The sequence below is a fragment of the Montipora capricornis genome, chromosome 11 (assembly GCF_036669925.1).
Source record: "Montipora capricornis isolate CH-2021 chromosome 11, ASM3666992v2, whole genome shotgun sequence".
NCBI lineage: Eukaryota > Metazoa > Cnidaria > Anthozoa > Scleractinia > Acroporidae > Montipora > Montipora capricornis.
The window spans coordinates 13,619,709-13,629,708 of record NC_090893.1 but is presented as its reverse complement, the minus strand read 5'-3'; the positions used below and the strand labels follow the sequence as shown (position 1 = coordinate 13,629,708).

General features: G+C 40.3%; 2 protein-coding genes across 2 annotated transcripts in view; both read right to left on the bottom strand.

The window, feature by feature from the left end:
- Window positions 1–1,471: 1,471 nt before the first annotated feature.
- Window positions 1,472–2,376, bottom strand: LOC138025006 (ras-related protein rapA-like). The gene has a single exon (XM_068872221.1). It carries the CDS (start codon window positions 2,236–2,238, stop codon window positions 1,621–1,623), a length of 618 nt encoding a protein of 205 aa, XP_068728322.1. The 5' UTR covers window positions 2,239–2,376; the 3' UTR covers window positions 1,472–1,620.
- LOC138023100 (mutS protein homolog 5-like) overlaps window positions 1,472–10,000 on the bottom strand; it is a 27,343-nt gene continuing 18,814 nt past the window's right edge. The window contains 3 exon segments of the mRNA XM_068870131.1: window positions 1,472–2,682; window positions 3,445–3,518; window positions 8,112–8,249. Of these exon segments, the coding sequence (XP_068726232.1) occupies window positions 2,589–2,682; window positions 3,445–3,518; window positions 8,112–8,249 (306 nt within the window). The 3' untranslated portion in view covers window positions 1,472–2,588.

Here is a 10,000-nt window from a genome sequence, read left to right as displayed (position 1 = left end):
GGCCGGGTTTTCTGCTTACCTTTAAACTTCATCGCAAGAGATAACCCATGCTAATAATTGGAACCTAATCACAACAAACGCAGCCAATCGAAATGAGCCAATCAAAACTTGTCAGCAAGTGCCAACTATGGTTTTTGGACTTGCGTTTGAAAACAATGTCCAGCATGTGTCAATCGAATCACTTTTGCAAGTGCATGTAAAGCGAAACAGAAGCGGGCACAAAATTAATTCCGTTGGCCCACTAAGTATGGCCAAGTGAATTAGAACACATTATCTCGTCCACGGTATCACATGCGCGGACATCTTGTGAGTTCGATAAATTTTGTCAAGTTTTCTGGATCAGTATTGATTAAAAAACCTAAAACACTGTAACAGAGATATGCGTGGCGCTGCCCTTTGCTTTCTTCATCAGTTATCCCCGATTCGATTAAAAATATTTGGACTGACCAACAGGGGTAGTGGTTGTATTTCGTTTCAGCTTGTTGTAGAAATCCTAATAATAAATCCAACCTACGTCAACTCTTTGGGGTCTATTGTTTACACGACTAATTTAGCCAGTTCTTTTTACAGATTTGTGGGCAAAAATCATATATGTAAGGTATATTTTCTGCAAGTTTTCGACATACTTGATATAAACCTAGCCCGGAATGGACCCATATAAATTTCACTGCGATAACAGTGAGAACTGTCGGAAGACTATTGTTCATCATACAAGTAAAGACACAATTTGGTCAGTGAATAATAATTAGTGTCAAGGGATATTTTTGGGCCGCTTGACAACGTCAGCAAACATCGCTTTGAATGTTCTATCTTTAGGCTGTAAATAAAATGACAAACAAAGGGAAAAAAAGGTTTTAGTGACAAATGTTCAATACAAAACAAACTCCAGAACCACTTTAGAACAATTTAGATTATGACTCTTCAAAGGAATAAAAAGATGGACACCTCAATCATGATATTCATTAACTGAACATAATTGGTCCTAAAAAATCTTGAATTCAGGATTTTGGCAGCCGTTAACCCCTAACTCTAAGTCATAACTCTACTGAAATAACTCTATTGATAGTTAACCTGATCGATGGTATGTTGCGATCTTTTCAAAGTAAAATGATATGTACCGAATGCGGAACAAAATTAGGCAGGGCCTCGACTTGAATAAACATCCGCTCACTTCTGCTGTGAATGTAAATGCCCAAGAGTGAGATAAGCTTTATTTCGTCAATCGGGGAAGCCCCAGGATAGCGGAAAATCACGAGGGGGCAATTTGTTCCTGTTCTGGCTATAGTTTACTTGAGGAATATTTTATGAACGGGTAGCGTCCGATGAGCTTCCTTAAGTATAAAAGCAAAGGATATCAGTAAACAGAATATTTCCAAGAACACTGCTTTTGTTTGCTTTCATAAGTTATCACCGCAGCAGCCTAGGCTATTCAGTGGATACACAAAACAACAGGCAAAACGAGACAAATCCCTTCAAACCTCATGTTGGCATTTATTGCGCTTCAATCAAATATGAATTTAACATAATCACCAATGTCCTTTAAATGAGGCAAGAAGCCAAAAACTGAATCAATAATTTGCGAATCGCCTTGTGGAACCATCTTATAAATAAATAGATAAATTACATCACATTACATTTTTCTTTGGCTTTCTTTAAGCCTCCAATCTTGAACTTTCTCTTCTTTGAAGGTGTCTCAGGCAGCATCAGTCTAAGTAGTTGATTAAAAACTTCATCAACATTGAAATTGTCCTTGGCTGAGGTCTCAACATATCGAATTGGAACTTTATCCGAACGGTATAATGATATCAACTCTGCGATTTGTTCCCCTCCAACTTCTCGCATGTGCAAGTCTTTTTTATTCCCAACTAAAACGATAGGTACGCCATCTTCGCCTCGTAGTGAGATAATTTCATCCAGTATTCTATACAGCTCTCGAAACGTAAATTCACTGTCGAGTGAGAATACAAGCACTATACCAGCAACTTTGCGGATTGTCACCTCTCTCATAGCAGGGAACTGAAAGCTCCCAGCACAGTCTGTAGCATTAAGAACCCTAACGTAATTGCTTTGGTGTATCTCGTGGCTGTAGTAGTCTTCCACTGTTGGTGTGTATACCATTTCAAACTCTCCTGTAAACGAGCGTCGAACCAAGGACGTTTTGCCAACACTAGCTGCTCCAAACAAAGCAATTTCAAAAGACGTTCGGTGGTATCTGGTTAATATACAGCGATGTTTCATTATGTTAGTCTTCGCCTGTGCAAGGCAAGATAGAAGTGCTCCAGTTTGTCTTTTCGTCCGCACCGAATGTCAATTCTTTAAGTGCTTGATTATCAGTGCGCTCATCATTATATGCTCCGATTGACTGCATCCTATTTTCCTCGTCAGGCCCTACGTAAGAGCTCAAGAGACGTCATAGTACATCCGCAGTACAATTGTCATATGTCAAAAGCGAGGGCACGGAACACACACACTTAAAAAAACAATACTCAACTGATAGACAATATCGCCCAAGCTGGGAAAGATCGTTATTAACAAATGGCGGTAGACATGGTTGGAAAATACAGCAAACAAAATTTGAGTTAATCTGGTTACTTTTCCGATTTAAGCAGATCAGTAAGGAACACTTGTGGATCTTCTTTTTCCAAGTTGAGATTCAGGAATTTCATGACAATAGCTTTAAACCTGGTGAATAAAGGAATCAACCACTAATGTGTCAGCAAACCACATGGTCTTCAGTCAAGTTGAGATTATTCTAAACGTCATATCAGAAAGAGAGTGGGTTCAGTTGAATTTAAGATATCAGCACTTCACATTGTACAATTGAGATCAAACTACTTCGAGTGTTAAGGCACTCCGCTCTGGCCAATATTCAATTTCGCGATGTAAGAGTGCTGTTAACGATCTACGAGACTCGGTAGGCTCTAAAATCTATACTTATGGCAGAGTATATCTACGAGACAAGGGCAGAATATTTTCCACTTTCCAGTGTTGGTCACATACTAAGTAGAAAGTGACCCTCCTGTGCCTTTAATCACAGCGGCTTTTTAATTACTAATCAGGTTGCGGGGGCAGGCCTGAACATAATTGTTCGAACGCTGCTTGGTTCAAAGGGTGCGAAAGTGATGTTTATTGAAGCGTATTCGTTTATCATGATATGTAACCGTGAATTTTTGATAGACTTCAGAGAAACGTGCCCCTGGATTTTAAGTACTCGCCTTCAAACTTTCTCTTCTATACAAATGCAACAAATAGATAGATGCTAAATCAAAATCAAGAGTCTACCGTTTGCCTGCCAAAATTGATATTAACGTGACTGACTTCTAACGTTGGATTGTATGGAGGAACGTTAAGTGTGACTGCATACTTGAGGTAATACAATAAAGACAATAGGCTAAGTCGAGGTTATTGCACTGTGTAAATGAGCAACCCATGCGCCAAACTAACCTTTTGTTTAGAACTTCACTGTTTTCAGCATCCTTTCTCTGCAAAGGCTTGTTACTTCTTAAAAGTTGTGTAACCTGTTTCGGGAAAAACAACGTAAAACATAATCTTTACTTTGTATTCATTTTCGCTCCACCCAGCGTCCATAACATGCTAGATGGCAATGAAATAGAGACAGCCTGAACATCACACGGGAAACCTCTATAAATAGATTAAAGATGTACACGTAAAAGAACTCCTTAAAAATGTAGAATAACAGAAAAGGAATAAAACGTGTCGAAGAAATGCATGGATGGCCAATGAAGGACTAGATGGAAGGGGATTCCGTGAGGCCATCTTTAGAAAACCCATAACATACATTCCTTATCTGATTTACCATGAACTCCTCAAAGAGCTTGCAAAATATTGAGCCTCTTCACGCTTCACCGATAAAAAGCACTTCTATAAATTCATTTGTTTATCGACGAAAAGGATAGAGCGCCAACCAGCTCTATGTTCTTCCTGCACTCAAGTGAAAAACAGAAGTTCACAGAGACCGTTTTGGACACCTGTGCCAACGCCTATCAACTCCAACCAAAAGTACAGCGTTTTATCTGGGGATCATTTGACAGCTTATCAACCATCAATATACCAATTAATTTCCGATCTGAAATAATCTTAATGACTCTAAAATGGCTCTAAATGGGGTCTAGATATTTGGTGAACTTTTTCAGTTGTTATGAGCCAACCATAAACCTTCCTGTGTTAGCAAGACGTAGTAGCTTGACCGCGACTTTACCGTTCAACAATCCATTTTGTTCCCAAACTTTAGAATTAGCCAAGGGCACGAATTTTCCTGATGACACCAGCTTATTGGGGTTAATTTGTTTATTAATTTTCATTCAATTGCATAGGCTTACGTTAAGAAATACTGTAAAAAAAGGACTTGTAACACTTTCATTGTTGCAAAGAGTTATATAACGTCTTTAATTACGTTATATAACTTCGGACATTGTGACACGTGTGCCGACTGGACATGAATCGCAAATGACGTCTACAACCCCGCCTACTATGATATGCTCAATGAACCTTATAAATCCTCCCTTCAAAACCACAAAGTGATGGGTCATTTGCTAGCAATCTATAGTTTCATTCGTCATGATTTATTTCTTTCCCATCGGATGCAAGAGGTGTTTGATATTCGTATTTCAGACTGATGCATGGGCTCTTTAAACTCTATTTTGCACCTGATTTACATTTGTTTCTACGGTTCGTTTTACTATATCCGCAGAAAAGATAAATTAGGATCTTGTTTTTCATTCAACCGTTAATAGCACTTTTTCGTCAACAGTTAATTACGCAGGCTTTAAGGCTGGAGGCGAAGGAGCAGCTCCCTTAATGGGTGTTGCGGTTAAAAAAAATCATATTTACGTTACAACACCTTTACGGTGAGTTACGTTCCTACACAACACAAGACATCTGAGCTCTGATTCGCGCCACTCAAATTTGCTTCGTCAGCTGGTTATGTAAGTTAACTCACTCGCTTGAACAACCTCGTTCCCAGGGTCTCTCTTCTCTGCCTCCATTGTCGTCTCAACGACAATGGAGGCAGAGAAGAGAGACCCTGGGAACGAGGTTGTCGCTTGAAATACAACTAGGGCATGAAGGTTGGATCGGTTAAGGGAAATCATTTCAGAAGAGGCTGCAGCTATGAAATTGTTGAGAATGATTGAATGATAAAATATTACGATTGACGTAAAAACGTGTTAAATGTTCAATATTTTGTGGGCCTTTCTGCGATAAAGCAAAAGGACACATTCTAGGAATGGAATAAGCCGCATCGAATGGAGTGGAGGCTCAGTCTGAAATATTTTGAAACAGGGAAACCAGCCTACAACGCAAGCTACTTCCAGTCAGTCACACAGGCACTTTATTAATCAATCCTAAATTTAAGCAATGAAGGGTTGATGTGGAGCCAGATAAGCTGTTTGTCTTGACTATTTGTTTGCCTCGACTGTTTTTGGAGTCGGTTTCATTCCTGTTCATAGAACTAACCGCCGTAGATCATCTCGGTTTTTACTTTATCCCTAGCCAAACTAACCCCGTCCACAAAAGAAAGACGGAGCAATTTGCATGTTACATTGCAAAACGATCGGACTAAATATAACGGAAACCTAGGTAAATGCTTTGAGGTGTATTGGAACGCCAGTTAAGAAACCGCAACGACTTCTTGGGCGATAACGACCGGATCGCGGGGGCACAAATCATTGCGGGATCAAGCGGAGTATGCCTTTAAAACACTTAATCTAATATATTTATTTATTTATTTGTTTATTTATTTACGCGTAAGAATGCAGGCATAACCCTGTCCTGTTGCGCAATTCTGTTTCAAAATTTGACAACCGTCAAGTCCGGGCATTAGGGAGTTTAAGCAACGTCGGTCCAAAATATAACTTAGCGCTATCGCAAGTATTTCGCGATTATTCCGTCTTGTTCACCTTGTACAATACAGGCGAACTATCCTGTAACTGGATGGGTACAAACGATTTTAAAGTCCCTTTTGGACGTTAAGGGAAGTGGCAGAGGAAGATTTGTAGTCAAGAGCCCTACAAAAAGGCTGCATGGATGATTCTTTGAAGTAACTTTTTCAATGGCGATCTGACATCACTGCAATCAAAAGGCGCATGCGCAACTAGTCCCAGTCCTCTGCCGTGCGTTTCAGTAAAAATCATGTAAAACCTCTCAGGAAACGAAAGGAAGAGGCGGTTTTTTCACCGGATGGGAACCGTCCCATCAATGGAACTGATATTCTTGAGAAATATATATATTTTTAAATCCATGCTACAGATTTTGTGTAAGAATGTTCTCATACTGTTGTGTTAAAAAGTTGTTTGGTCACGTGATTTACCAAATGTGTGTGTGAATAGAACACACTTGGCCAGGAAGGATAACTGTAGAGTTTAACGGACTCGAGAAATGACTATTTGAAGGGGTCTATAGAAACAACGTGGTAGTTAAGAGCCACCCCCTTAAAGAACCAACGCAATATTCGGGAAGAGTAGCGGATGCAGTCCTCGGTGTAGTGGCTGTCCTGTTCTCTCCAGCAGAAGTGGTCGGCTTGGCGTAATGTCTCTAAAAAGGCTTATGGTGCATGAGGCCACCTAAGCAGAAACAGCCATAAGTCAAAAAGGGACTTTGCCGAGTGCTGGAACATGTAGAATTTTCTTGCCATGTTAGCTAAAATAGAGTAACTTCTCAAATGAGGGACAAACGTTTAAGCAAGGAAGTCGTAATGTCTTTATATGACAAGCAGTAGCCTACTGTTTCCCCTTTCACGTAAACTAAACGCGACGCTAAAACTCACTGATGATGAGCATTTTAGACCGAAAAGACAGCGTCACATTATATTTTGACATGACGTTTTCTGCGTTGCCTTCGTCGTCGGCACTTTTACCTCAGGTGTCTTGCGTCGGTTGCTAGTCTTGCAACCATTGATTTCCTTGTAATCTCGTAGTCTCTGAAATTTCATATATCTTGAATATCATCTCAGTCTAAGTCGCGTGGAACTAAACTACGAATAAGAAAGGGATCTGACATAGTGGTGTTCGGGCCGACATTTCTCAGTGTCCCTCACTGCTCACAGGTATCTGGTAGATGTTATATTATACACTTTATGTATGGTTCCGAGGGAAACAGTTAGTTTTGTTTTCTCGAGAGTCCTTATGTTTCCCGAGACGAAGTCGAGGGAAACATCGGGACTCGAAGGAAAACAAAACTAACTAGTTTCCCGAGGGACCAGACATTAAGTGCTTTGTTGTATATTTGGACTTTTCCGTCAACAATCGCAGCAAAAGTATCCCTATCGGGATACATCTGAATTTGATCAGGGGCACGTGACCAAGAACCAACCAATCACAGTGCTCGTTTTGTTGAGTGAAAGGCTAGGTATACAACAATAAACACGTAATGACTGGTCCCGAGGGAAACAGTTAATTTTGTTTCGCGAGAATCTCAATGTTTCCCCGAGGCGCAGCCGAGGGAAACATTGAGATTGAAAAACGAGCAATGGCAACAGCAACGGCAGTCAGCGGTCAACATTCGCGGGTAACAGTGCACTGTTACCCTCTGACGTCATAGATGTTGCACTTTTGCCCGCTCAGAGACTTTGGCGGGAAACAGTTTTATTGTTAGATGTCATGTGACTTCGAAGTAACCAATGAGAGCACGCGCTGCTGGGGGAAAAAACTCAGCTATATAACAATATTAGTTGTACCACGTTACGAGTACATGTATTACAAATGGATTATTAGGGACTTCAAGATGTACGACGGCGATGTCGACAAAAACGTCCCCGGAAAATATAACTTTGCACTATCGTAAATTTTTCGCGGTTAGGCCATTTCGTTCGCGTCGTACATTGTGGGCAAAGTATCCTAAAAATACATTGGTACGAGCGGTTTCAGAGTAAAAATAAGTTGTACGCTCGCGTTGTCGTCAAAATCTCAAATTTGGTGAAATCACGTCGTTGCTGTGCAGAATACCGAACGAATATGTAGCAAAATGCGTGCGCATGTGCAGCACGATTACTTTTCCTCTTTTAGCCAATGATATTGTTGTTTCCTGGCGTTCTCGTTTACGACTGCGTCGTAGATCTTTAAGTCCCTATTTAAGCTTCGCTGGAGGCGACGAACCTGATGGGCTCTCTTGATCAGTTCACTTGGAACTCCAGCCAAGGATGCAATGTGGCAAGCAAAGCTACTGTCAGCGTGACCATCAATAAGCTGATAAAGAAACACAAGCTCTTCCTCTTCCTGCATGACCCGCATAGTCTGTGGTTACATTTAAAACAAAGAGACAGGACTGAGTTCTGGTAATGAGGCAAACGAAACTACAACAACAACAACAACAATCTTTATTTATTTATACCACACAATCACAACAGAGATTGGAAAAAAAAAGGACAACATTACATATGTAAGGTATAAAGCCACCTAGAAATTAACTACAGAGCGGCTAATCTGGCTAGGAGGCAGAACATATCATAATCAACGAAATGACAGAACACAACAACAACAGCGACGACTTTTAAGAACCCCAACTGGCCGGAGGCAAACCAGTTGACTATTTACAAGTTACAGAAGTTAAACCAGCAACTACTAGGATCAAATTCAGCGAGTGGTCAGGACGGATCTCGAACCCCTGATCTCCGGACTTCCCGCAAGACAAGTGCCCTAACCACTGGACCTCACCACCTCTATTTCCATTTAAGCAATAGAGGACGTTTTCCGTGTTTTCATAGCCTCATCTAAACGCGACGGGCGTTGGGAGAATACGAGACAGTTATGCAAACCCTCGACTGGTTTGCATAACTGTCGAGAATTCTCCCAGCTCCCCCGAGTGTTTAGATAAGACTTTGTAAACACGGAAAAAAGTACTCTATTGCTTTTATAAAATATTTCTCAAAGATAAGTCAACAAATGAAGGAAAATACTAGTTTTTTCACGTCTTGATTGAAACAGATTTTCTTGATACATGCTCATAATTCCTACCAGCCAATCAAAACGCGCGTCTGACTACATAACCAATCAAAATTCGTGTGATGTCACAGCCGTGTTTCCATACTCTCATCTAAACACAGCTATTGACCAATGAGAGTGCGCGTACTATTCTAATTATTTTATAATAAGCAGTAACTTTGCCGTCGCGTTTCCCTCTTTCCAATCCCGCTCGATGACTCGTCAACTCCATTTGACGTAAACTCTATCTGAGTCTCGCGACCTCCTACCTCAAGAAAAATCGAGTACTGCGGCAACTTGCCTATTATTGATACGCTTAGTTATCGCCTTAAATCTTGTGCTTCTTTTTCAACAAATTGAAAAAACAATTAAAACTCAGACCCTAGCATTTTCCTTTAAGCAACTTAGAATTTTGAATTGTTCTGTTTACACTGAAATTACACCAGCACAGTTGCTGTTGTGATTATCTAAGCATCATTTCATGGCAACTTAATCTTTGTTAAGATAGGGCAATTTCCCTCCTCTTTTGGTCCATGGCTCGGTTGTTCAAAAACAGATTAACGCAAATCCCAGATTAAAAATTAACCAAGGAATTTATTTCTCTACTCCCAAATGCTGTTCAACGCTGATATTGGACTAAACTTTACATTTGAAGAACAAAAATAAGCAAAAGAAGCTTTCTCCAAAAACTTGAAAAAGAGAAACCAAAGTTTACGCTAATCCGGGTTAAGTTAATCGGCTTTCGAACAACCGGGCCCAGGGTGTTAAAGAAACCGTTCGACGTACGTGAAATAAATTCCAGATGGACGCTTTTTAAAGTTTCCCTGGAAGATGGGCTCGGCTTCACTTTGCATTCGATGAACGATAAAACAGAAAGCTAAGTTATGATCAGTCATGGTAAAATGAAATGATCATTCACCATAATAATTTCAGCATGAGTGGCATTTTTTTAAATGGCTGATTTTGCTTGGTTTACTCATTGTTACGGAACGGAACCAGACCTTTGTGAGCGATGTGGAAAAATGAGGAAGCCACAGGCAAGTAAGAAAAGAAAAAAAAGGGTT